This window comes from Gobio gobio (assembly GCF_949357685.1).
Source record: "Gobio gobio genome assembly, chromosome: 4".
NCBI classification, from domain to species: Eukaryota; Metazoa; Chordata; class Actinopteri; order Cypriniformes; family Gobionidae; genus Gobio; species Gobio gobio.
The window spans coordinates 10,438,353-10,465,240 of NC_137100.1; the positions used below are offsets into that span (position 1 = coordinate 10,438,353).

At 38.5% G+C, this 26,888-nt stretch overlaps 2 protein-coding genes across 5 annotated transcripts in view; one reads left to right on the top strand and one right to left on the bottom strand.

Annotated features, from left to right (window-relative positions):
- ap2b1 (adaptor related protein complex 2 subunit beta 1) overlaps positions 1-1,583 on the bottom strand; it is a 72,993-nt gene extending 71,410 nt beyond the window's left edge. Inside the window, exons 1-2 of the mRNA XM_079815977.1 lie at positions 1,440-1,583; positions 915-969 (exon numbers count right to left, since the gene is read on the bottom strand). Of these exons, the coding sequence (XP_079672103.1) occupies positions 915-951 (37 nt within the window). The 5' untranslated portion in view covers positions 952-969; positions 1,440-1,583. The remainder of the gene's footprint in view (positions 1-914; positions 970-1,439) is intronic.
- Positions 1,584-4,362: 2,779 nt separating this feature from the next.
- On the top strand, positions 4,363-26,888 carry LOC307124488 (peroxisome assembly protein 12-like). 4 transcript variants are annotated; one of them, XM_079813707.1, is made up of 4 exons: positions 4,363-4,523; positions 7,984-8,091; positions 22,855-23,390; positions 23,885-25,603. In XM_079813707.1, the coding sequence occupies exons 2-4, from the start codon at positions 8,071-8,073 to the stop codon at positions 24,273-24,275; spliced, it is 948 nt and encodes a 315-aa protein (XP_079669833.1). In that variant the 5' UTR covers positions 4,363-4,523; positions 7,984-8,070; the 3' UTR covers positions 24,276-25,603. The 4 variants fall into 4 exon arrangements, with proteins under 4 accessions (XP_079669833.1, XP_079669830.1, XP_079669831.1 ...); XM_079813704.1 differs by lacking the exons at positions 22,855-23,390; positions 23,885-25,603 and adding an exon at positions 12,353-14,531 and having other exon boundaries at positions 4,411-4,523; XM_079813705.1 differs by lacking the exons at positions 4,363-4,523; positions 7,984-8,091 and adding an exon at positions 18,255-18,577 and having other exon boundaries at positions 23,885-26,888.

Sequence of the window (26,888 nt, forward strand, 5' to 3'; positions counted from 1 at the left end):
GTGAAGTATAGATTTATTAGACATAATTATTTCTTTTTTTTCCCATGAAACAGATTGTAATCAAAATGTCAGTTCTGCTGTTTTCTATACATAAAAATGAAGGGCGATCACTGGCAGTGGAGTTCATTTGCAATTTTACTTGGTTCATTATTAAAAAATATATATTTTATTATATCAGGATTGGAATCTGGCCCTTATGCATACTACAAAATTACTCCACTAGACTATACCATGACTCACAACCGTAGGTCTTATGCTGCCTTCACGTGCTATCGGAAATTTCCTAATTCCCACTTTAGAAGTCGTGATTACGAGCTTGTTGCATTCAAGTGCTTTGTTGTCGGAGTGAACAGGAATCATGGTGGACACCAGGTTATTCTTGCCTATTTATTGGGAAAATCTTATTAAAACCATCATCATTTGTAGTCTCCCATGCACCGACAACCATATAAACATTACAGATAGTCCGCTTTCTGCTGATTCTGTAATTTCAGTCAAATGAAGGCTATTTTCGCTGTGTACCAAACATACAATACACTTCATATGATTACTCTTACATGTAAATATGTACTACGTTAATGTCAAGACAAGACGACCAAGCTGTTTTGGAAAAAAAACAACAATAAAACCACACCTGCCACAGCAGTCCAGCTCCCGCCACCATGTTTAACGCTTATGACACGCCCATCTCGGGAATTGGGGTATCAAAATTATTTCCGAACTTCCCAGTGGTAAACACGACATCAGAGGGCGTTCATATGCAATTTTTACCTAGGAAACTCGTATTTACGATAATTCCGATAGCACGTGAAGGCAGCATAACACTGTGAGTAAATTGTTAGGGGGTTTTAAATCATTTCAAATCATCCCATAACCTAAATTAACATATTTAAGGAGATCTTAAATTTACTTGCCTTTTTTGTTGGTGGTAAAATACTTGGAGTCAGTCATTCTGACAGCTTCTCAGGTCTGAAGAGAAGGAAATCGTTTGAAGTAAATATAAAGCACATTTTAACAATCAAAAATAATATAATCTCAAAATATATTTGATTGCCAACTAGTCATTTTCATTAACGATCATGAAATTAGAAAACAGGTAAAAATTAGAAAAATGTCTGTAATTCCCAATTTACACAGGAAACCATCAGGGACAGTTATGTAGATCACTTACTACATGAACAGACAGCAACACAGTAACATAGCCACAGTAACAAGACATTAAATAATAAAGCTTATATGTCAGAAATAATATTTGCAGCTGCACCTCACAAATGTAATGACTGTTAAGTTTATTAATTGGGCGTGACCCAAAATCATCCAGCTATGCTAAGCTAGTGAAAACCTTGGAAGCAGGATTTTATCGACTGAAATACAGGCAACTGTCCTGTCTAAATGATAATGCAAACAATTGATAGAAACACAAAAACATAGATACGCACAAGGGATGTAAGAATCGGAGCGATTAATATTTGGTTGTTATTGGAGCTCTTCCCGGTGGGGAGATGGAAGATGCGGTTTCTGCCACAGCTTGGTCGGACGCTGGAAGATGCACCCGGAAAAACAAAATGAAGCGCGGAACCAACAAACGAAAAGCATGTGTACGATCGGAACCACATAGATGTTACACCGGATACAGACGACTTCGACCATAGACATATAAAATACAAAATATGAAGATAACTTTAATACTTATTGAGTTACAGTCATGCAAATTGGGGGCAAAAAATGAGCTTTTGTCCCATTTTTGAACTGTCACCCTTATTATATAATGCAATAAAGATAGCTAACGTCATCAGATTTTACTAATAGACTTACCAATCTCTGTTTAAAAATAAAATAATGATGCTGCCGACTTTCTAAAATATTTTTGGCTCCAAATCTCAGGTGAAAATTTTAATTTGTAAAAATAAAATAAAAACCTTATAGTGAAATGCTCAGTAAAAATAAATTCTAGGCATTTCATATTTTTGCTTTCTTCTTCATTTATGTATTTCTTTTAACCGAAATTGGGAAGAATTTTTTTAATATATATATATATATATATATATATATATATATATATATATATATATATATATATTGTCTTTTCAGACAAACAGATTTGTGAAAACTCTCAGCAGTTTATTTCGCTCTTTCAGAAGTCTTCATACATGCTGTGAAATAATAGTAATATAATCCAAAAAAGACTCGTCATTTATAAAACTGGCCCCAGATGGCAAATCCGGGCCTCATCTGGGCCAACTATGGGACATATGGCTCAGTTTTGGCGGCAGCAAAGGTCAAATGAGGCCGTATCTGGCCCCCACACTGTGTGCTGTACTGTATAGGCTATCATTACAGAATATATTGAGCTTATTTGTAAAGGGGGAAAAAAGTATAGTTTTATTAAAATGCAAAAGTCTTTTGTCTGTATGGCTGAACATCAAAGGAATGTATATATGTATGGAGACAAAAGATTGTTTTTGGAGGCTAACTGCTGTCTAAACAGTCGGCCATTAATGCCGTATTTGTGTATGAATGGAGACAAAATAATGTTTTTGGGACTGATTGCTCTCTGACTGACCATCAACATAGCTATGTAAAGAGACCAAAATATGTGTTTGGAGACTGTAAAAAGTTGTAAATAATTAAGTTAGATTTTTGGTACGATTTAGTAGCTAATTATATCACTAAAACTATATCAAGCCGGTTTTAGTGTGAGCTGTGGCTTGCTGTGTGTGGCCCAGATGTGGCCCATGTGACCTTTGCCGCTGCCAGAACTGTATGTATGCGTGGATATGTGTGCGTGGAGATGGTGGTCCAGTGGGTAAAACCACTGAACTAATATGCAGAAGGTTGCTGGTTCGATCTCAGCAGTCCCCACCAGTGTGTCCTAGAGCAAGGCACTTTACTCCACGTTGCTCCAGGGGGATTGTCCCTGTAATACGGGTACTGTAAGTTGCTTTGGATAAAAGCGTCTGCCAAATGCATAAATGTAAATGTAAATGTATGCTATTGCCAGTCACACTCAAGTTGAGTCATCGCCGTCATTCCACACGATGTGTGGGCCAGAAGAATGTGGGAGATGTGGGCCACAACTGGGCCAGATGTCTATCTGGGGCATGTCCTAGACAAGTCATATTTGGTTTTAACTGAAATCAGCTCAGAGGGAGGCAGAAGAAGAGGAAGGTTTCCCTCTTAGCATGGGTAGAGTTTGCAGATCAACAAGGATCATTTACATTTTAAATTAGAATATAAATGTATTTTAATAATATAAGCCATATACATAGCTATATTTTTATAAACAGTATGTGCTGTATATGCTATCACTACAGAATATATTGAGCTTATTTGTAATGAAAAGAATGTATAGTTTTATTAAAATGCAAAAGTATTTTGTCTGTATGGCCGACCATCAAAGAAATGTCAATATGTATGGAGACAAAAGATTGATTTTTGGAGGCTTAATTGCTCTCTAAACAGTCGGTCATTAATGCTGTATTTGTGTATGTATGGAGACAAAAGAATGTCTTTAACACTGACTGCTGTCTGACTGACCATCAACATAGTCTGTGTATGTATGGAGATCAAAAAAAGTTTTTGTAAATAATTAGGTTTGATTTTTGGTGTGTACAAGTACGTCTGTAAGATGTCATTCTGAATCTTAAACATTTTAAAGATGTCATCTAAATGTCTATATGGTCTAATAGGACATATATATTTATATAGACATTTAATAGAAACCATGGGAAAGAGGTTAATAAAGATTTTTGAACTATGCTGTATAGCTGTGTTTTGCAGTGTTTGTTGTCAAATTCAAAAATTTGTTTATTTTTAATTATTATTAAAAGCCATTATTTTATTTAATAAAAAAGTTAATAATTGTATTTTATTGACAAAATATTTTAGTTTGTCTTGGATTTTTTTTTATTTAATCAAATAGCATTTAAGCTGTCATTTGTTCATGTGGGCAAGTTGTCACATTTAACTTCCATTCTTTTGTATTTAATCAAGAAAAAAATACACTGTATTAATTAAACAAAACCACATATTTGTGAATAAAAAGAAATAAAATACTCTGAACCACAAGTGGATTTACACAAATTGAGAAAATCAAAAAGCCGTGGGCTCTCCCCTATACATTCCAGTAGGCCTTATATTAAAAATATACTTCAACATTACTTAAGTATACTTCATAAAATTAACTTGAGGTATAGTTATTTTTCGTAAGGGTTGCACAAATTAGCGTTAGAAAAAAAAGATACCACAACTGTGCAAATACACCAAACGGTTCATGAAAGTGAATGAATGGCATTTTCATGGTTCGGGTTCAAAGGGGGGTGTGATTTAAGCTGCCCCCCATGAAGCCTCAAAAGGACTGGTGTGGGAAGGACGCAGGCTCACCGGGATGCAGCCTTCCGTTTGGGAAGCACTCTACGAATATTACTGAAGCGTTGGAACGCGGCACCGTGTGTTCCTCGGACATGCGCAACGACTCTGCAGTGCACGTGTAACAAAAAAACGGACAATATTGTGTCTGAAAGGTAAGTCACTTAATACACTTCTTGTTTATCGAACTGTTGTGTATAATTAGTGTCACACTTGCAACCATGCTGATTTTTGTTCCTGTGGTATTAGATGACTTATGTTATACATATTACACTCGTATTCATTAAGACCTTAAACAGTGGTAGCCTATTTAAATTTTTGGTGTCATTTTAAACACCATATCATTATTGTGTGGCTGAAAAAGTGAGGAACCAGAACCACTCTCCCACAGTAAACAGTCGCTGTCTGTGTACTTCAGTAATCAGTAACACAGACAGCGGACTGTTTACTGTGAGAGAGTGGTTCTGGTTCCTCACTTTTTCACTATATATAATATAAAATATAATATAATATTATATTATATAATGTCAATAAATGGATACAAACACAGTAGTTTATACTTCAAGTATATAGGCTACAGCTATATAAATGTGTAACATGATGTAAAGTGTTTCCCATTTGACTGTATAGCCTACATATGTGAGTATTATTACCTTTTATGTTAATGTTGTAAATAATACTTGGACACAATATGAGAAGATTTGGTGTTAATGGACACAAAAAAAGTTTAAACATATTATAAAGTGTTTCCCAATTGACTGTGTAGCAATTATGGGTGCAGACAGTTAATGAATCTTCCAATGATTCGATCAAATGAACATCCCCGTTAACAAAGCACAATTCAGCTCCAGACTCCAGGAAATCGGCCATCAATCACGAGGGAGATGGGGGCTCGATTCTGCCCGGAGCTACTAGTTTTGAGAGCTGACTTCCTATGGACTCGAAACTCAGTTAAAGAAAGGACAGAGGACTTGTTGTGTTCACAAGACAAAGAAACAAACCAGATCTCTGTCTTTGCATGACCAGTAAATGAACTCCACGACACAGCTAAAACTCCAAGCAAGCTCGCAGAAACTGTCACAAATGGAGTGCAGCAAATCACGGATTATTGGACTTTTTCATTCAAATAGCCTTCGACATAGCTTGTTAGTGTGTTTGCAACTGAATACACGTGACTATTAGGCATGTATATTACTCACAATTCATGCAATTATGTAACTATTGAATGAGTGGATGAAAAAGCATCGTGTTTGATACTGGTGTGTTCGTATGGGTATAATCCAACAGATGAGCTGAATGAAATCTTTATAGAATTGATCATGTCCTTATAGTAAGAAATTAGGTCTAAATTTACTCTCTGCTTAAGAGCAGGAAACTAAATTCTATAGATAACTCAATTTTGTGGGAGGGGTGGAGACACAGTCACCCCTGAAGCCTAATTGGCCAGAACCCATCCAGGGGATGGGCAAATGTTTGAGTTTAATCTCAGAACACGAACGAAGAGTTCAGTTCTGTACAGTTCAGAGCAGAGTTCAGTGCAGAGTTCAGTTTTCACGTCACAACCAGTTCGGTTCGAGCTGGTTCGCGGCCTGTTCGCAGTTCAGAGATGAGCTAAGTCCTAGCAGTATGACCAGAGTTAGTTCTGAACGGAGAGCTCCCAGGAGACGATCTGACGGTCGTGACCAAGCGGCAACCTCCTGCAGTTTCTCTTGAAGCCAATACGGAAGTGCCTCAAACTGCAATTCATCGACTGGCCGCTAGGGACAGGATCCAGAAGGGAGCAGAATCTCATTGAGCCCCATGTTAAAATGGCGAACTTTAGAGCAGAATAAAACATGTTTACAGCCTGGTACAAATTGTGCTTTTAGTCTATACGGCTCATTTTGCCCTTCATGACAACTGTGAGGGGGGTGAATTTTTTTATAGCTCATTCGTTTACATTATATAAAGCCTTAAAGTTCTGCATAATTAAGGGCGTGGCCACTTCGAGTGACAGGTGGATAGCCATTTATCTGCTGTCTGTTAGTCATCGCGTCACTTAAGCTCCGCCCACGTCCTGCCTTTTTGCCCATTTTCTGTTATCTGGGAGTGACGCGCGATGACACGCTTCCAAGATGGCAACGGCCAGCTTTGCGCTTCAGAACGGCTCATCAGAATCCTATGGGTGACGTCATGGACACTACGTCCATATTTTTTTACAGTCTATGGTCGTGACAGACCAAGATCGGAGAAAATGGGTTAACAACGATTTAATTCAGGCCATCTGTCTTTCTCTAACTTTTCTTTCTTTTACTTAAAGTTTATTTTATTTCCGTTAAGTCTCGGGTTCTGTTAAGTTTCGCCGCAAAAGTCTCTCAACAACGAGTTTCTAACAGCGCGCTCCAACTTCAAACAACGCCCACAAGACTTTCATCCAGCCGCCAACACGCCACGTGATTGGCTTCCCCAGACGTCGACCACACCTTCAGCGAATCAAAGATCCGGGAAAACCCCTGTCCAGCCAGGAAAAGGGAATCCCCCTTGTCAGACGACACGCGAAACACAAACGAAAGTAACGCCTCTTGATTTCGAGCTGAACTGGTGCATTAGATCAAATGTAATAACCCTGCCTAAGAAACGGTAGGAGGTTAAATTACTGATCAATGGTTTCTTCAGGTCATGTGTCATAAATGCATAGATTGCTTAGGATTTCATAATTTCTCTCTCTTAGAACTTATTCTTTCCTCACCTTCTTCCTTTCTGCAACGTGTGAATGTGCGAGTGCGTGTGTTTATGTTAGATATTAGTTTGATGTGTTAGAGTAATTAATAAAGTTCCGTTTGTAATCAAAGATAACTGTTCTTGTGTTATGTGCTTATCAATTTAATGTCTTGAACTGCCGATCTAAGTTACCTGGCTGTTAAATAGTGTTTCACTATTGTTCGGATATTAATATCCACTGCAGAGTTGATATTTACGGTCCGTTCAAATGAACGCTAGAAGAGTCATTTGCTCGGCTGTAAAATAGACTCTCAAAATTCCCTATGAATTCATTAATTCATTCATTTGAGCTAAATATACATGTTTCCCTTTAACAGAGCCCCTTTAAGTTCTTACATATCGGCGGACGAATAAGTTAAGGTGTAAACATTAATTCTGAATTATTTATAAATTATAGTGTCATTTGAGTCTCTTTCATTTTAATTCAGTTCCCCGTTGAGTTATTTTATCTGACTCATAGTCGCTACAACTGTATATTTGATCGTATTTTTTTCCTTCATAGTCATGTTGTTACAAATAATACTTAGACACAAGTAAGTGACTTATTTAATGTCAAATAAAAATGACAATTTTTAATAACCAAAGCCTTGAACAAGTGAAACATATGTTTCTCTGTAGGAAAACAAATAGGACACCTTAAAAATATTTCCAAAATAATAGGTATAAAACATATTTAAATGGCTCATAATGAAACAAAAAACATGCAAACAGCAAATATTCATCTTAAAACACAAAAACTGTGGACTCTTAAGCCCATATAATGGCATTTCTGCAGAAAGACCTCACACTTTTCATCCCTGAAAACAAAATGAATATGTTTTATTAATTTGAAATTAACCTCTTTGTTTTTGGCAGAACTACCCCACGGTGATCTTAATTCACACTTGGAAGGAGAGGAAAGTGACAACATGAGAGATCCAAAACCCTGCGCAACGAAACATCATGATACTGAAGAACAAAGAGGTTGGTGTCTGTTCTTGATTTCTCATTAATGTGCTGAAGTCCATTATGATGCCAGATCCAGAAGGCCCACTAGATTTTGACATTAGAAAATCAATAGCGCGAGGGGCATGTTTAACTACTTAAAAAAAACTTGAAAGAATGAAACGTCTACAAATAATTTCATGATAAAAAACGTTTCACTTCTCATAGACAAAAAAACGAAAACCCAAATTAACTGAGTATATTACTTTTTCTAGAACTTTCTTGATTTTCACCTTTTATATAAATTTGAGAACAGAAAATGCCTAACATAGAGAAAATTATTAAAATTGAAAAGGTAATTGTAAATTCGAAAGGCCCTTTCACACAAAACACGAACCAAACCAGTGTATTCCTATGGAGCGATAGGATCACGAATATTATCTTGTCAATAAAGCAACACTTTTTAAAAAATTTTATTCAGAGTGTTTTTTTGCCCTGCAAGTTGACGGCAACTGGCAGGGAAAACGCTTGGCGAGCTCCTACAACACCATATATGCACGGAATAACTCTTTCTATGTTAAAGGGATAGTTCACCCCAAAATGTGTGATTAATTACTCACCCTCATGTCGTTCCAAACCTGTAAGACCTTCGTTCATTTTCAGAATACAAATACATTTTTGATGAAATCGGAGAGCTCTCTGAACCAGCCACAGGCAGCAATGTCATTGCAACTCTCAAGACCCAGAAAGGTAGTAAAGAGTAAAGATATTGTTAAAATAGTCCATGTGACTACAGTGGTTCAACCTTAATGTTATGAAGTGATGAGAATACTTTTTGTACGCAAAAAATAAATAAAAATAACTATACACTGTCAACAGCGTAGGAGTATGACACAGATGAGAAGAAATTGTTGAATAAAGTCGTTATTTATTTTTGTTTGTTTTTTTGCACACAAAAAGTATTCTTGACGCTTCATGACATTAAAGGGTTAGTTCACCCAAAAATGAAAATTCTGTCATTAATTACTCACCCTTATGTCGTTCGAGACCCGTAAGACCTCCGTTCACATTCGGAACACAAATGACGATATTTTTGTTGAAAGCTGATGGCTGAGAAAGGCACAGATAGGCCTCCATTGGCATTCAGTACACTTATACTCCCAAGACCGATAAAAGGCACTTAAAATGTCGTTACAAAGTCCATCTCACCACAGTGACTCTACAATAATCTTACGATGCGACGACAATAGTTTTTGTGCGAAAAATAAATAAAAATAACACCTTTTCCAACTTGTTACTGCCTTCCGTGTGTGCCTCCACGACGCATGCGCGAGAATATGACGCAGATCCGGCATTCGGACAGATGACCCAGAAGCGGTTTGTTTACAATCAGAGGAAGACGCGCGTGTCTAAGCTGTTGGATTCTACATTGATCGTGGTTTAGGTCTCGGCGTAGTGCTCAAAATGGGGCTTAAGTGTGCATTTCATGGATTCCCGAACCCCGGCGCTACGTCATATTCTCGCGCATGTGGCGTGGAGGCACACGCGGAAGCCAATAACAAGTTGGATAAAGGTGTTATTTTGATTTTTTTTTTGCGCACAAAAACTATTGTCGTCGCATCGTAAGATTATTGTAGAGTCACTGTGGTGAGATGGACTTTGTAACGACATTTTAAGTGCCTTTTATCGGTCTTGGGAGTATAAGTGTACTGAATGCCAATGGAGGCCTATCTGAAGCCTTTCTCAGCCATCAGCTTTCAACAAAAATATCTTCATTTGTGTTCCGAATATGAACGGAGGTCTTACGGGTGTCGAACGACATAAGGGTGAGTAATTAATGACAGAATTTTCATTTTTGGGTGAACTAACCCTTTAAAGGAACACTCCACTTTTTTTGAAAATAGGCTCATTTTCCAACTCCCCTAGAGGTAAACAGTTGAGTTTTACCGTTTTCGAATCCATTCAGCCGATCTCCGGGTCTGACGGTAACACTTTTAGCATAACTTAGCATAGATTATTGAATCTTATTAGACCGTTAGCATCTCCCTCAAAAATTACCAAAGAGTTTCGATATTTTTCCTATTTAAAACTTGGCTCTTCTGTTGTTACATCGTGTACTAAGGCCGACGGAAAATGAAAAGTTGTCATTTTCTAGGCCGACAAACGGCTTGCACAGGGGACTATTTTCAGGCGCTGCGTAATATCATTGTGCTTTGTATTGCGTGAAGCGGCCTCCTTGTAATTTCTGACTTCTAACAAAAAACAGAACAACGTCTAAAACCTGCTATGTGACAGGGTGTACAGTAAACAAGCAAAAAAAAAGAAGTTTGTGTAAGCTACTGATTACCGAACCGTAAAAGCCAGCCTTTAAGGAGAAAAAAAGTGGATACGGGCAATAAGATGTGAAGCTTCAGCAGGAAGAATGGGTACATTCTGAGAACCTGACACTCCGTATGCCTATGTGTGCAGTAAACATTTTGTCACTGTTAAGTGAAATATCCATATGTCAGTTTTATATATTATATTATTTCCTGTCGCTGATTACCTTCCCCTCTGGCGTAGTTCTCAGTGTAATATAACATGTCGCGCTCTGTCTCAATGGCCTGTATCCACTTTTTTGTCCTTAAATACTCGTTTTTTGGGTCAAGAGCTTATAAAAACTTCTGGGTTTTTGGTTCTGGATTTTGTTTAGCTTGTTTGCTGTACACCTTGTCACATATCAGCTTTTATACATTGTTCTGTTTTTTGTTATAAGTCAGAAATGACAAGGAGGCGCTTCACGCAATACAAAGTCAATGGAGACGATTTGATTGTTTTCCCCTCTGGTGGGCGTGGTCTTCAGATTATGACGTGTGTCGTTCTGTCTCTATTCATCATCAACTCAAACATCAGGGGCTTGTTCAAGTTCAAACCGGTGCGCGACGTTTTGCTACGGTTTCCGGGTTGAACGACATGTTTCCTGGAAACGGTGTGCAACAGGGTTTGAGATAGTTTTCTCTTGTTTGGTGGGTGTGTCCAATATGTCAGCCCAATCAGCAGCAACATGTACATAACCCACGTTGTATTAAAGAGACTGCTCGCACAATGGGTCCAAGTAAAGTTTTTTACAAATGTGTCCTCTGCAGCTCAGTATACGCAAAAATTGAATATATTAGAAGACATGATTGTCGTAAGAGTTTTATAGTAAAAATATAGCATATCAACATGATGTAGTTTATATTTTTAGCTTCATTACAAGGCAAGTTTATTTATATACCAAATTTCATAGACAATGATAAAGCGCTTTACATAAAAATTTGAAAAAAGAAAAAGATTTAAATTAGAATTGATTACCATACCAGGAGATAAAAAGGTTAATTAAATGGGATGGGGTTGTTCTTTTATTCTGGACGGTAAGGGCAGTGACCGCATCGAGCATGTTTTGCAGTATTAAAGACGTATTTATATCAATTTCATCAGGCTCCGAAAATTCTTCAAAAAGAACACAAAGAATGCCCTTCTCAGTTGCCATCAGAACAGGGTGTTCAACGCAGCACCGTTTCCGGTTAAAAAACGTTTTGTCAGGGCTGAACGCAGCCCAGTTGTGCTAAACGACAGCTCAAGCATGTTCGCTTGACGTTCGAGAACCAATGAGGCTCATTCTCGTGTGTTTCGTAGCATATTTGAGCTTCTGTGTCTAGCAGATTCGGTTGAGCTTCTGTTTATGTTTGCTGATCAGTGTTTTTATATGTGAAATAAAAGCCTGAATTCAATCTATTCATCATATAAAGCGACTGAGTCTCTTCAGAAAATTCGGACAAAACAGCCTGATTCATATGGATTAGTTTTACAATCTTTTTAACTTTTTGAAGTGTCAAAGTGGTAGTTGCGTATCTGTCAATGGAGGGACAGAAATCTCTCTGATTTCATTTAAAAGATCTTCATTTGTGTTCTGAAGATGAACAAAATCTTACAGGTTTGGAATGACATGAGGGCGAGTAAACAATGACATAATTTTCTCTTTTTGGGTGAATTATCCCTTTAAAGCAGGGGTCCCCAAACTCGGTCCTGGAGGGCCACTGTCCTGCAGAGTTTAGGTCCAACCCCGATCAAACACACCTAAAACAGCTAATCAGTGTCTTACTAGGGTCAATTAAGACATTGATTAGCTGGTTTAGGTGTGTTTGATCGGGGTTGGACCTAAACTCTGCAGGACAGTGGCCCTCCAGGACAGAGTTTGGGGACCTCTACTTTAAAACAAAGATCTTTTAAATTAATTTGTTTCTCTTATTTTTTTTTAATGGCATGATGTTTGTTTTAGACCCGCTGGAAGTGAACAAGAAAGGAAAAACAGAAGCCAAAAAATCTTTCAAATGCTCTCATTGTAAAAAACGTTTCACGCGTAAAACACACCTTAAGATTCACATGAGAGATCATAATGGAGAGAAGCAGAAACCAAAAAAAGCCATTAGGAGGCACATAAAGATCCACACCGGAGAGAAGAGGTTTGCCTGCGATCAATGTGGGAAGAGTTTTGCGTTCAAAGGAGACTTTAAAAAACACATGATGATCCACACTGGAGAGAAGCCGCACACATGCGATCAATGTGGGAAGAGTTTTGCGTTCAAAGAAGTCCTTAAAAAACACATGATGATCCACACCGGAGAGAAGCCTCACACATGTGATCAATGTGGGAAGAGTTTTGCATTCAAAGGAGACTTTAAAAAACACATGATGATCCACACCGGAGAGAAGCCGCACACATGTGATCAATGTGGGAAGAGTTTCTCACAAAGAGTACACCTTGAGGACCACACGAGAGTCCACACTGGAGAGAAGCCGTACACATGCGATCAATGTGAGAAGAGTTTCTCACGAAAAGACCAACTTCAGAGACACACGATGAATCACAGCGAACATAGGCCGTACGTATGTGATCAGTGTTGGAAGAGTTTCGCAATAAAATCGACCCTTATGTCACACATGAGAATCCACAATAAAGAGAAGCCGCACACATGTGATCAATGTGGGACGAGTTTCATGCTCAAAAAAGAACTTAAGGAACATGTGAAAATCCACACTGGATACAAGCCACACACATGTGATCAATGTGGAAAGGGTTACACGCGAAAAGACCACCTTCGGAGACACATGATAATCCACACTGGAGAGAAGCCGCACACATGTGATCAGTGTGGGGCGAGTTTTGCACGAAAAGAATGCTTAAAGAGCCACCTGGTGATTCACACAGGAGAGAAACCGCACACATGTGACCAGTGTGGCAAGACTTTCGCTCGCCAAGGAGATGTTAAGTTACACATGAGGATCCACACTGGAGAGAAGCCACACACGTGTGATCAATGTGGGAAGAGTTTTAACACCAAAGAATACCTAAAGCTGCACATGAAAATCCATACTGGAGAGAAGCCGCACACATGTGATCACTGCGGGAAAGGTTTTATACAAATATCGAACCTTAAGAAACACATGAGAATCCACACTGGAGAGAAGCCGTACATATGCGATCAGTGTGAGAAGAGTTTCAGACATGAAATCAGTCTCCAATACCATCTGCAAACTCATTCAGTAGGATCGCAATTTTACTGTGATCAATGCGGTAAACGTTTTAGTTTGGAATCGGGCCTGAAAAACCACCTGAAAATTCATGCTAAGGAGAAACTGTATTCGTGTGTTTCATGTGACATGAGCTTTAGTTACCTGGCTGCTTTAAGAATGCACCAGAAAAGACACAGCTCTGTAAAGCCTTATGTGTGTTTCGAGTGCGGGAAGTCGTTTTTTACAAGTTCCGAACATAAACAGCACCAGTTAACTCACACTGGAGAGAAACGTTTCAAGTGTTCACACTGTGACAAGAGATTCTCTCTGCTAGGAAACATGAAAACGCACGAGAGGATCCATACTGGAGAGAAGCCAGATCACTGTCCTCCAAGTGGGAAACAACCGTAAACTTTCCATATGAATCTGTCCCCAACAAATGAGAGGACACCGAAATATCCTCTAATGTTGTCACAGTGAACAAAGTTTTCATGCCCAGCAGTTTTGAATGTAAACTCCTTATACCCTCAAAGATGGAGTTCCTTCCAAAATAAGTTTTATTCTTGAGTATAATTTTGCTTTGTTATGAATTTTATAATTTTTCTTCTTAGTTAATGTACTCTCTTTTATGAAAGGTGTTTACAAAATGTTCTTGTGCTTGCATGTATAGTTCAGGAAGATAAAGAAAAGGCTTTTAACACTTTTAGTGACATCTATCTGATGGTTATTTGTTAACTTGATTGTCATTGTTGTGCTCGGACCATCTAGCTATTTGTAATGTTTACCATTTACCAAGTAACTTTGCAACTATATAGTAATCGCTTCTTTGGTTTGGTCATCTGGTAAGTCAATAAAGAGAGATCTTTCTTATGTGTTCTCACTTGTACTTTTTTGTATTTGTTTCACAAAGAAATCATTGATTAAACGCGTTAAACTTTTTTTTTAATCAAAATTTTGTCCAATTTTATTCTTTGCTGATTCTACATGCATAAAGAATAAACAACTTTTGTAATTTTAGTCAGGGGCAGTTCTAGGATTTCATCCAATTTGATGACCTCCAACTTTTATCTCTGAAGAGCCTAAAGCGAAATCGTATGATTTGTGACATTATGCACAAAATCTGGTTGTGGAGTTTGTTTCCATATTATAAAAACTGGCAAAGGTATACAGTGAAGACCAGCCTGCCACCATACATTGGGTTGTTGACATGGCATGTTCACTGTCACAAAAGATAAAAATAAATCTAATTAGTATTGTCATCATTTAAAATGCAGTAAATGGTTAAACATGTCTTTGTCTTACATGGACCTGTTGATATAAAAACTGCTTTGTCTTATGGTGTGACTCAAGCATGGTTCAATAAATTACAACTTTTATAAATGAAAAAGAAACGCATACAAATGTTAATCAATACATCGGGCATAATTATCTATTTTAGTAAATGACAATCATTTTTTTTCATCCATATATTTCTAAAAGTGTAGGAACTTGATACATTTTGTCACTGAAAACCATGTCCTGATTTTAAATCAGGCAATTCAACTGACAAGTTTAATTAGTTGAAGGACCCCATTCAAGGTCATTTTACTGAAGCACATGGTAAGATTTTGTCTCAGAATTGTTAAAATATTTAACTTTTTGGAACCACTTTAAAAGTGTTAATTTCTGTTGTCCTTTGATGCGACACCCCTATATTCTTAATTCTTTCTGTCACAGGACACATTTCAGTAAAAAAAAAAAAAAAAAAAACGGTGAAAAAATTGACAAAGTTAGTGACCCCTTATATTTTCTCAACCATCAGACTTCACACTACATAATATGCATTTTTTTCTTCAAAATTGGTGTTTTACAAAACCAAAAATTATATATATTTTTTTACTGCTTATTTGTCAACTACCCACACACCACTTGACCATGCCCAAGAAGAGACTCTTCCTTTTGTGAAATGCGCTGATGGGGTGGAGTCCGCTTCAGTGTACACCGATCAGTCATAACACCCTGACTGGTCTGCCGCTATGCTGCCGCTAATACACACAACAAACTGCAATGCACTGTGTATTCTGACACCTTTCTATCAGAACCAGCATTGACTTATTGAGCAATTTGAGCTACAGTAGCTCGTCTGTTTGATCGGACCACACAGGCCAGCCTTCGTTCCCCAAGTGCATCAATGAGCCTTGGCCGCCCATGAACCTGTCGCCGGTTCACCACTGTTCCTTCCTTGTACAACTTTTGATAGATACTGACCACTGCAGACCGGGAACACGCCACAAGAGCTGCAGTTTTGGAGATTCTCTGACCCAGTCGTCCAGCCATCACAATTTGGCCCTTGTCAAACTCGCTCAAATCCTTAAGCATGGACATTTTTCCTGCTTCTAACACATCATCTTTGAGGAGAAAATGTTCACTTGCAGCCTAATATATCCCACCCACTAACAGGTGCCGTGATGAAGAGATGATCTGTGTTATTCACTTCACCTGTCATAATGTTATGCCTGATCGGTGTATATTCTTTTGATTGGTTGGAAATCAAGTTTTTAATCAATGTTTATCCTTCTAAATATTATTATGTATAATAAACTATTTGAATGACTTCTTCGAGCTATTGCAGTCTCAAAATTCTGGCCAGTTGATAATACCTAGAATATCAAAATCAACTTCAGGCGGTCGATCCTTTTCCTATTTAGCACCTAAACTCTGGAACACTCTTCCTAGCATTGTTTAGGAAGCAGACACACTCTGTCAGTTTAAATCTAGACTAAAAACACATCTCTTTACTATGGCATACACATAGAACATTATCAACTTCCCATAGCACCTGGTGTACTCGTTACATCATAAGAAGAATGGCATCTACGTTAATGTTAGTCTCTCTGTTTATCACAAGGTTTACTGTAGTCAGCCGGATCTGGGCCGTATCCAGATCAGATGGTGGACCTGCGCCTAGACACGACCACAACTGCCTTAAACTGACAGAGTGTGTCTGCTTCCCGAACAATGCCGAAGTGTCTGCAGAGATGTGAAGTCCTCATCAACACGACAGCCAAACTCTAAAAAATGCTGGGTTAAAAATAACCCAAGTTGGGTTGAAAATGGACTAACCCAGCAATTGGGGTTGTTTTAACCCAGCATTTGGGTTGTTTTAACCCAGCGGATGGGTTAGATGTTTGCTTAAAACAACCTAATTGCTGGGTTAAAACAACCCAATTGCTTGGAAAGTCCATTTTCAACCCAACTTGGGTTATTTTTAACCCAGCATTTTTTAGAGTGCAGTGGCATTGATCCTCAACAACCGTCTCCAGCGGGATGACTAGGATCTTCAACCAGATGGAACTGGACAAATATTCTCAATATTCCGATCTAATCTGACTTCTGACCTGAAATTTTGCCTGAATCATAATCATACACTCTTAAAAAAGCTGGGTTGAAAATGGACTAACCCAGCAATTGGGTATATATAGTTCCAGCTGCTGACTCAATGTTGAGTAAGCCGTTATCAAAAGGGAATTTATAATATCAATCATACATTTATACATATCTAAAAGAGTAAATATGGATGTGAGCAATTCAAATAATATTTTATATGCATCCAAGGGGATTTAAAATATTGCAGTCAGAGTATCTGATATTGCTTTTCATATAAAATATTTTCTTTTGTACATTCTGAGATGAAAAAAGTTACATATGTGACCCTGGACCACAAAACCAGTCAGAAGTCGCAGGGGTATATTTGTGGCAATAGCCAACAATAATACATTGTATGGGTCAAAATGATCACTTTTTCTTGTATGCCAAAAATCATTAGGAAATTAAGTAAAGATCATGTTCCATGAAGATCTTTAGTAAAATTCCGTCTGTAAATATATCAAAAAAGTATTAGTAGGAGTAATATGCGTTGCTAAGGACTTCATTTGGACAACTTTAAAGGTGATTTTTCTCAATATTTAGATTTTTTGCACCCTCAGATTCCAGATTTTCAAATAGTTGTTTCTTGGCCAAATATCCTAACAAACCATACATCAATGTAAAGCTTATTTATTAAGCTCTCAGATGATGTATACGTCCCAATTTCAAGTTTTCAGTTTTGCGGTCCAGGGTCACAGGCTACTGTATGCAAATACATTTTATACAAGTACATATGCAGGCATGTGCTGGTAAAAAAATCTAAAGTTGTACAGTCACATTAATAAACGTTTGTGGTATCAGGACACAACAACGTTGCAAGAATATATATTTTTTAAATAAATCGCAAATCTTTTATGTATTCCTTGACATGCTTTTATAATATGGCTTTGTTTTTGAGTTCATGGACCAAAATAAATGAAGTAAATATTAACAAAGATCAAATTATGGTTTAAGAGCCCATATATTTGTTTCCTAGTAACATTATTAACTGTACGATACAATGGCACTTTTATATTTAAGAAAAAAATGCATCAAATACACATATTTATTAGACATCCTTGATATAATCTAAAAATCTTTCCAAGAGTTTGACAAAAAACAAACTGGAAAAGTAGTTTTCTTGATAGTTTTAGAGTCCATTTATTAGAAACTGGTCAATAGAATAGAATGTTTTATAGAAAATCATATTTTTATCTTATCCTCTTCACACCCCAGCACAGTAGGTGGCAGTGTGAACCTATTTTGTTGGCTCAAAAGCCGCCAGTGAGAGACAGTACCGACAGTAACAGGAAAAAGCATTGACAGTTGAATCGTGCATAGGTTTTCTGCACTGTAATTTTCTGCTTTAATAGTCTTGTTGTATAAAATGATAGAAATTAATATTATCAAAATACTCTTAGGACTAATAGTACACATCTAAGAACGCTTTATTGTTGTCTTGACTGTCAAAGTTCGCAGTATGGCAGAGCGAGGTGCACATTTAACCACAGCGGCTCCAGCTGAAGACAGGCCGTCTATATTTGAGGTTTTAGCGCAGGACTCTTTGATGGGTGCTGTCAAACCTGCTTTACTGCATGCTGTGAAGGTATGCTTACGAATTTAAAATGCCTTGCACTGCATTTCCCACCATTTTACAAACGTATGTACCTGGCATTATTGGGCTGTGTTCTAAATTATAGTATACTATGTATTCTGCGTACTGTACTGTTCTGGGACTTAATTCAGCTCGTTTGCATGGGATATCAAGACCCATATTTTCCATAATAAGCAGTATACAGCCTACAGAACACTGTGCTTGGAACCTGTATCCCACAATGCAGTGTGTCCAACTTGACCTTTCACTTCCAGTGTGAAGAATGAACCAGATGCATTTACTGTTTACAGCCTGGAGCATTTTACACAAAATTGAATTTTAAAACAAAATACCATTTTAATTTGTGAGATTGGCATAGGTCAGGGGTTTTCAATCTTTTAGATGCCACGGACCCTCAAATGTGATCTTTATGCCATGATATAATTAAAAAGGCATATAGTTTCTTGTTTAAAGACCCAATTTATACAGTGAAAAATTATTTATAAATACACTATATTGCCAAAAGTTTTGGGACGCCTGCCTTTACATGCACATAAACTTTAATGACATCCCATTCTTAATCCGTAGGGTTTAATATGGAGTTGACCCACCCTTTGCAGCTATAACAGCTTCGACTCTTCTGGGAAGACTTTCCTCCAGGTTTAGGAGTGTGTTTATGGGACATTTTTGACCATTCTTCTAGTAACGCATTTGTGAGTACAGGCACTGATTTTTGGACGAGAAGGCCTGGCTCACAGTCTCCGCTCTAATTCCAGTCCCTCCAGAAAAACGCGATTATGCGATCGCGTGATTTAACGCATAATCAGCCAAAGTCCGCATATTCATGCGGGGGCCGCATTTTTTCAAATACGCCGCACTTTCGTCGCATGAATTGCCTATTTCCGCGTGCAAAATATGCGGGGCTATCATGATTTCATAATCCCCGCATTTTCGTTGCAAAAAAAGTCATATATATTAGCAGAAAGTTGAAAATTTTTCGTTTACTTCACACAAGAGCCGCCATTTCCGCCTATTGCCATGGGAACGTTTTGAAGTGACGTGATTACCTGACGCGAACGTCATCGAAAAGCTTCAAACCCCGTGGAGAAACCATAGATACCGGTGAAACCATGATGAAGCACAAACTCCCATTGGCCAACAAAAATAACAGCAAAAGAGCAAAGCAGTTTCCCTGTGTGCTGACTGATTTCAAAACACGGCATCATGAAGCTTTGAAGCGTTATGAATCAATGAGTCGATTCAGCAGTTTGAAGCGTTATGAATCAAAGAGTCGATTCAGCGGTTTGAAGCGTTATGAATCAATGAGTGAATTCAGCGGTTTGAAGCGTTATGAATCAATGAGTCGATTCAGCGGGTTGGATCGCCAAAGTCACGTATTTCAGCAGTTTGACACGCGATCCGAATCATGAATCGACTCGATGATTCATAGCATCATGATGCTGTGTTTTGAAATCAGTCATCACTATATAAGTTGTTATTTAGTTTTTTTTGCACACAATAACTATTATCGTCGCTTCATAAAGTTATTGTAGAACCACTGTAGTGAGATGGACTTTGTAACGACGTCTTTAGTAGGCTACCTTTTATGGGTCTTGAGAGTGTACATTGTGCCAATGGAGGCCTTTCTGAGCCATCGGAATTCAACTAAAATATCTTAATTTGTGTCCAACAACATAAAGGGAAGTCATTAATGACAGAATTTTCATTTTTAGGTGAACTAACCCTTTAAGAGATTGCACTTTGTGCATTGGAAGCACTCAAATGTCTGTTTTGTATAGCGACATCTGTAAAACAGGAAGTTATTTATTAATTTTTTCAGAAGTTGTAGCATATTCCTTTTGTAAAGCTACAGAACTTGATTGACTAAATGTTTTGTAAATGTGAGCCATTATTAAGGTCTTCAATAAAACAAGATGAGAACTTAAATATTCCAGCACTTTCTGTGATGTAGTGCTTTTTTTCTCTTTCTCATCAAACCGCAGTTTTTGCAAGTTCCCGCAATTTTATCGCATAAAATTGCATAAATATCCCGCATTTTTCATCGCATTTTTTAAGAAAACGTGCCGCATAATCAAGGATTTTTGCCCGCAACAATCACAAAAAAAAGACGCATTTTTCTGGAAGGACTGTAATTCACCCCAAAGGTGTTCTATTGGGTTGACGTCAGGACTCTGTGCTGGCCAGTGAAGTTCCTCCACACCAAACTCGCTCATCCATGTCTTTATGGACCTTGCTTTGTGCACTGGTGCGCAGTCATGTTGGAACAGGAAGGGGCCATCCCCAAACTGTTCCCGCCATGTTGGGAGCATGAAATTGTCCAAAATGTCTTGGTATCCTTTCACTGGAACTACGGGCCATAAACAACCCCACACCAAAAACCCCCCTCCACCAAACTTTACACTTGGCACAATGCAGTCAGGCAAGTACCGTTCTCCTGGCAACCGTCAAACCCAGCCTCGTCTATCGGATTGCCAACAGAGAAGCGTGATTGATCACTCTAGAGAACACGTCTCCACTGCTCTAGAGTCCAGTGGCGGTGTGCTTTACACCACTGCATCCGACGCTTTGCATTGCACTTGTAAGACCGCATGAATTCGCTCCAAGGATCGGTGGCGAATCGCGGTGAAGGCTGCACGCGCGTTCAGTGTTTCAGCTGTGAGATATGGATTTGATTATAATATTCTTTATCTGACTCCATTTATCATAATTGTTGCATTTAGAAGAGAATGCCAACTGGTTGTTTGGTCATTTATATTTGATAGTTAATCATGCATTTAATCGTTCTGTTTTAACCCTTTGTTGCAATTATACCGTTCCGTATTCGAGATAGTTAATAATTACAGATTAATTCAGAAAGGATAAAAAATGTAACAATTTTATTAACAGTCAGGTAAATGTATAATGCCAATTCCATAATCAATTCAAAGATAATTCGTACATAACATCAAATACCCTGTAGCAAGGAATAAGATATTGATACCTGACTGAATATTACGCAACGCAGAGTGTCGAGAGACACTCCACGTTATGGGCCAACTCCATTACAGTATGTGCCTCGAACTCATTGCTGCATCGCTTTAAATAACTCAGACCAGACACTGTTTCAAATGGAAATACATGAAAACAAAGGGAATTTAAATTGAGTCGAATTCCCGTTTGGCTTGATTGAAAGGAAACCAAATGGCTCCAATAGCCACACCCACCATCATAAATAAAATAGGTCTAAGCTCTAAAAACTCTTATTAACTTCTTGTATATTTCCGTGCTTATAAGATTTTTGAACCATTCGCACTGAGACATTTCAAACGATACCAAACACATATAATATTGTATAGTGAGAATTGACATTGAAATATACCCAAAATGTATTGGATTTAGTAATCTCCTAGGAAAGGTGATCAGGAGTTTGGGGGAAGTTTGGTACAAGGTAAATTCATGGAAATGAAGCCATTCTCAGTTGATTCACTCAGTGGGACGTCGGCTGCGAAATAAACTGTTCTCTCAGTGAGTTATTGTCTTCGCCAGACAATATGGAGTTATGCAAGTTTTCACATCCTTACACACTTGACAATGTAAGGCTTGGATGAGCTGCTCAGCCAGGGAAACCCATTCCATGAAGCTCTCTACGCACTGTTCTTGAGCTAATCTGAAGGCCACATAAAGTTTGGAGGTCTGTAACTTGACTCTGCAGAAAGTTGCCAACTTCTGTGCACTGTGTACCTCAGCATGTGCTGACCCCGCTCTGTGATTTTACGTGGCCTACCACTTTCCCCAATTGCTTCCACTTTGTAATAATACCACTAACAGTTAATCGTGGGATATTTAGTAGTGAGGAAATTTCACGAATGGACTTATTGCACAGGTGGGAACCTATCACGGTACCACACTTGAATTCACTGAGCTCCTGAGAGCGACCCATTCTTTCACAAATGTTTGTAGAAGCATCTGCATGCCTAGGTGCTTGATTTTATACACCTGTGGCCATGGAAGTGATTGGAACACCTATGGAACCTCCAAAGATTTGGAGGGGCGTCCCAATATTTTTGGTATGTCTAATGTTTTAGAAAATATTTTGTTTCTACTCACTATAGTACTGTAAGAATTTTTTTTTTTACAACTTTTTATTGGATCCCAGTTTGAAAACCCCTGGCTATTATTTTTTACCCCCCCTACTTTTATTTTACAAAAAAGTATAAAGATGTGCTTTACAGTATTTACTGTGCTGGCGTTGAATGCTCCTGATGTAAAAACCTTCCCATTGTCCACAGATCCTTGCTACATCTAACCCTGCTCGCTATGGATTTCTTTGGAGGAGGTTTGATGAGATTTATGCCATCCTGGATATGTTATTGCAGCATCATTTCCTCTCCCGCACCAGCGCCTCATTCTCAGAGAACTTTTATGGCCTGAAGCGTGTAGGAGCAGACGGCACACGTCCTGCCCATCTGGGGCTCCGGCGCAGACAGCACTGGCGCTCCTTGCTCCTACTGGCCCTCCTTCCGTACCTGCGCACCAAACTGGAAAAAGTGCTGGCTCAACAGAGAGATGAAGACGATTTCTCGATCCGCTTGCCGCAGTCCTTCGTGCAGAAGCTGTACAGGGCTTTTCTGGCTGCGTACCCCTTTGTGTGCATGGCCTGGGATGGCTGGGTCTTTTGCCAACAGCTTTTGTATGTTTTCGGCAAAGCACGGACACATTCTCCACTTCTATGGCTGGCCGGGGTTAAACTCTCATATCTCACGGCTAATGACATCCACAGCCTGGATCTCAAGCCATCAGGCCTGGCACTGAGCCCCAGTCAAAGGTGAGTCTATTATATGTGTTTATTTTGAGTTTATTTTAGTTTTGGCTGGGTAATATTCGATTCACAAGCTTTCAATTCGATATAGATTCATTTGTATATACCGGTATATCAGGTATGGTATACATGCATGGCAAATTTGCTCAAGGAAATCTCTCAAATAATGCTATAAACTATACATGGAGTCAGTTTGTATATTGTTTCATATCAAAAGTGACCAAGCTAATTTATTGGATGGGAGGCGCAATGTTATGTTAATCAATGGAAAACAGCATAGACTAAAAAGATCAATACTTGGGATTTAAGAATCGAAATTTGTTCATAAAAATGAGAATCGATTAAAATCGAGAAATCTATTTGGTTTTTACCCAGCCCCAGAAAAAAAAAAAGTTACAAAAAATTCCACAACGATGGAAGATTTTGTCTTGTTACATTGTGACATTTTCTCGAGGTTTACCAAAATATTAATATTATAACAAAAATATCTTTATTTTCAGCTTTGTTGAGAAATTTCAGCGTCTGGCATCTACAGCAGTCGGCGGAGTGGCTGTATCTCTTTCAACCAGCCTTTCGATTGGAGTGTTTTTCCTTCAGTTCCTGGAGTGGTGGTACTCGTCCGAGAACCAGAGCACCGTTAAGTCCTTGACCTCCCTCCCGACCCCTCCGCCGCCTCTCCACCTTCACAGCCAGGAGACGTCCCTCACACACATCAAAGTCTGCCCGCTCTGCAGGAAAGTGCGCACCAATGACACTGCCCTTGCCACTTCAGGCTACGTGTTTTGTTATAAGTGTATATATGTGTATGTCAAAGCCAACCACAGGTGTCCCCTCACCGGCTACCCTTCAGGACTGCAGCACCTCATTAAAATATACTCACCTGATGGATAGACTGCTCAAATAAGTTACATTTTTTTAATGCAAATCTGTCGGATGTTACATAATCATTGCACATTAAGGTGAACCTGTTGCTAATTGTTATCACAGGGAAGACTAAAATGAATTATGTGGTTATGGTATACACATTTTATTAAAGGTCCCGTTCTTCGTGTTTTTTTGAAGCTTTGATTGTGTTTACAGTGTGCAATATAACATGTGTTCATGTTTCGCGTGTAAAAAAACACAGTATTTTTCACACTATTTACTTATCTGTGTACCGCTGTTTCCACTGTCCTAAAAACGGCTGGTGATTTCCTTGTTCTATAAAGTCCCTCCTTCAGAAACACGTAACGAGTTCTGATTGTGCAAGCGGTTCCTGTGCTGTGATTCGACCACAGCTTAGCGCATGTGAAAGCGGTTCCTGTGTTGTAATTTGACAGCAGCTTAGCGCACGTTGGAAAGGTCACGCCTCTTAACGGAGAGATGTATGCGTTCAATAATCTCTACAGCGTCCCTGGGAAAGCCAAACAAAGGTGATTTGACTCCTGGATGAAAATAACAGCGTCTCGATGACATGGCAATAAACACACTCAACGCAACAGTTCCTTTTCTCCACGCGACCGTCCGCTTCTCCACGTGGGACAGCAACAAGACCGCGCCCCCTTTTTCGCGTTTCTTTGTGGGCGGAGGTTAGTCTGTTCTACTGCTCTACTGACGTAATTAAAGAAGGAAGTACCAGGATGTAGTCCAAGCCAGCCGTTCGCTGTAGGCTTTGAAAGGGAACTTCTGTTAAATAAAATATCTCGCTTGGCATTGAACTTTGAGCTTTATAATTTTACAGGTATTATTTATGCTCTAACAGCAACATTACACACTAACTAAAGTTTGAACAATGGAATCGCGAAGAAGAGGACCTTTAATGTGTAAATATTAAATTTGTACAGATATAATCCCTGCTGATCATCATTGCTAACTCTAATTTACTGCAAAGGAAGTAGGTATTTTCCGTATTGTGGCGTATATACAATGGATGTTTAGGAAAAGAGAAATTAATGTAGGCCAGAGATTTGGTTCTATGCATTGGTTGGTTTTTGAGATGTGGGCATTGTACTCGAGTGGAAGCAGATGAACGTGAGCTTACAGGGTGGGATTTAAGCAGACATTGGGGCTGTTTACTCAACATTGTTTTCAGCTAAAAATGGAAAACGTATGTTTTTTGGCCATTCATTTTTCACGAAAACAGCGTTTTAAAGGGTTAGTTCCCCCAAAAATGAAAATGAATCACCCTTAAGTCATTTTAAGTGTATATGAAATTCTTCTTTCAGACGAATAAAATCGGAGTTATATTAAAAAAGTACTGGCTAATCCAAGCTTTATAATGGCAGTGAATCGTTGCCTAAAAGTGCATTTTAGTCCGTAAAAGTGCATCTATCCATCATATAACTGCTCCACACGGCTCCAAGGAGTAAATAAATGCCTTCTGAAGTGAAGTGGCATGTTTGTGTAAGAAAAATATCCATATTTAAAACTTTATAGACTAAAAAACGAATATAGACTAAAATACGGCGGATTGCTGTACGCATCGATTTACGCCCTTGAACCCTTGACACATGCATATTGATGATCGCAGAAGCGCAGAGGATAGAGCAAAACAAAACAAAACACCGGTCATGAATTAAAGTCTAAAACAAGAATTTTTAAAGAGAAATGGCAGAGGACTTCGATTTAAGAGAAGAGAGGCTTGAGTTTGTTGCCCAGCCCTATCCGCGAGAGCCGTCAAAGCTACTATACATTGCGTCAGGGGTTACTCTTTTGCTGCAAGTCGAATTGCGTACGGCTTTCGCCGGAAGCTTGTTATTTTAGTCTATACAATTTTAAATATGGATATTTCTCTTACACAAATGCGCCACTTCACTTCGGAAGGCCTTTATTAACCCCCCTGGAGCCATGTGGAGCAGTTATATGATGGATATATGCACTTTTATGGACTTCATAAACGAGACAACAATTATCTGCCATTATAAAGCTTGGAAGAGCCAGGACATTTTTTAATATAACGATTTTATTCGTCTGAAAGCAGGTCATATACACCTAAAATGACTTGAGGGTGAGTAAATCATGGGCTAATTTTCATTTTTGGGTGAACTAACCCTTTAAGGGACTGAAAATGCAAAATGGGTTTCAAAGTGCAAGTTTTTGAAAACTATATTGCCATCATCTCCGGGTAAACTACAAAAACGTGAATTTGTAAAAACGGTGACGTCATGCTCGTGCGCTTTACGTGTTCAGTCTATAAGCGCATAGTGTTTCTTTACAAAATGACATCGCCAACTACTGGCCTAGCAGCACAATACAGCGTTTGAGTCATTTTTGTGGGTCCATGTGAACGAGGATCATTTTGACAATGTCGTCTTTACGTGAAAAACGTTTTTAGTGCATTGTTGTCGTGTAAACGTACCCTAAATGATTGAAGAAGACCTGAATACTTCACCAGAGAGAGGTCCTTTTCGCTGGATGGTCCAGTTATGATATTTTGATTAAACTCTATGAGGTCAAGAACCATTTTTCAAAAATGAAACAAACATGCAATTAGAAAATTGTGAATTAAAATTTTATGCTGATTAT

Excerpts from the sequence above, each read along its gene's own strand:
- LOC307124488 (XM_079813704.1), top strand. The coding sequence starts at position 8,037 with ATGAGAGATCCAAAACCCTGCGCAACGAAACATCATGATACTGAAGAA. Across the intron at positions 8,092-12,352 it reads TGATACTGAAGAACAAAGAG|ACCCGCTGGAAGTGAACAAG; the intron begins GTTGGTGTCTGT and ends TGTTTGTTTTAG.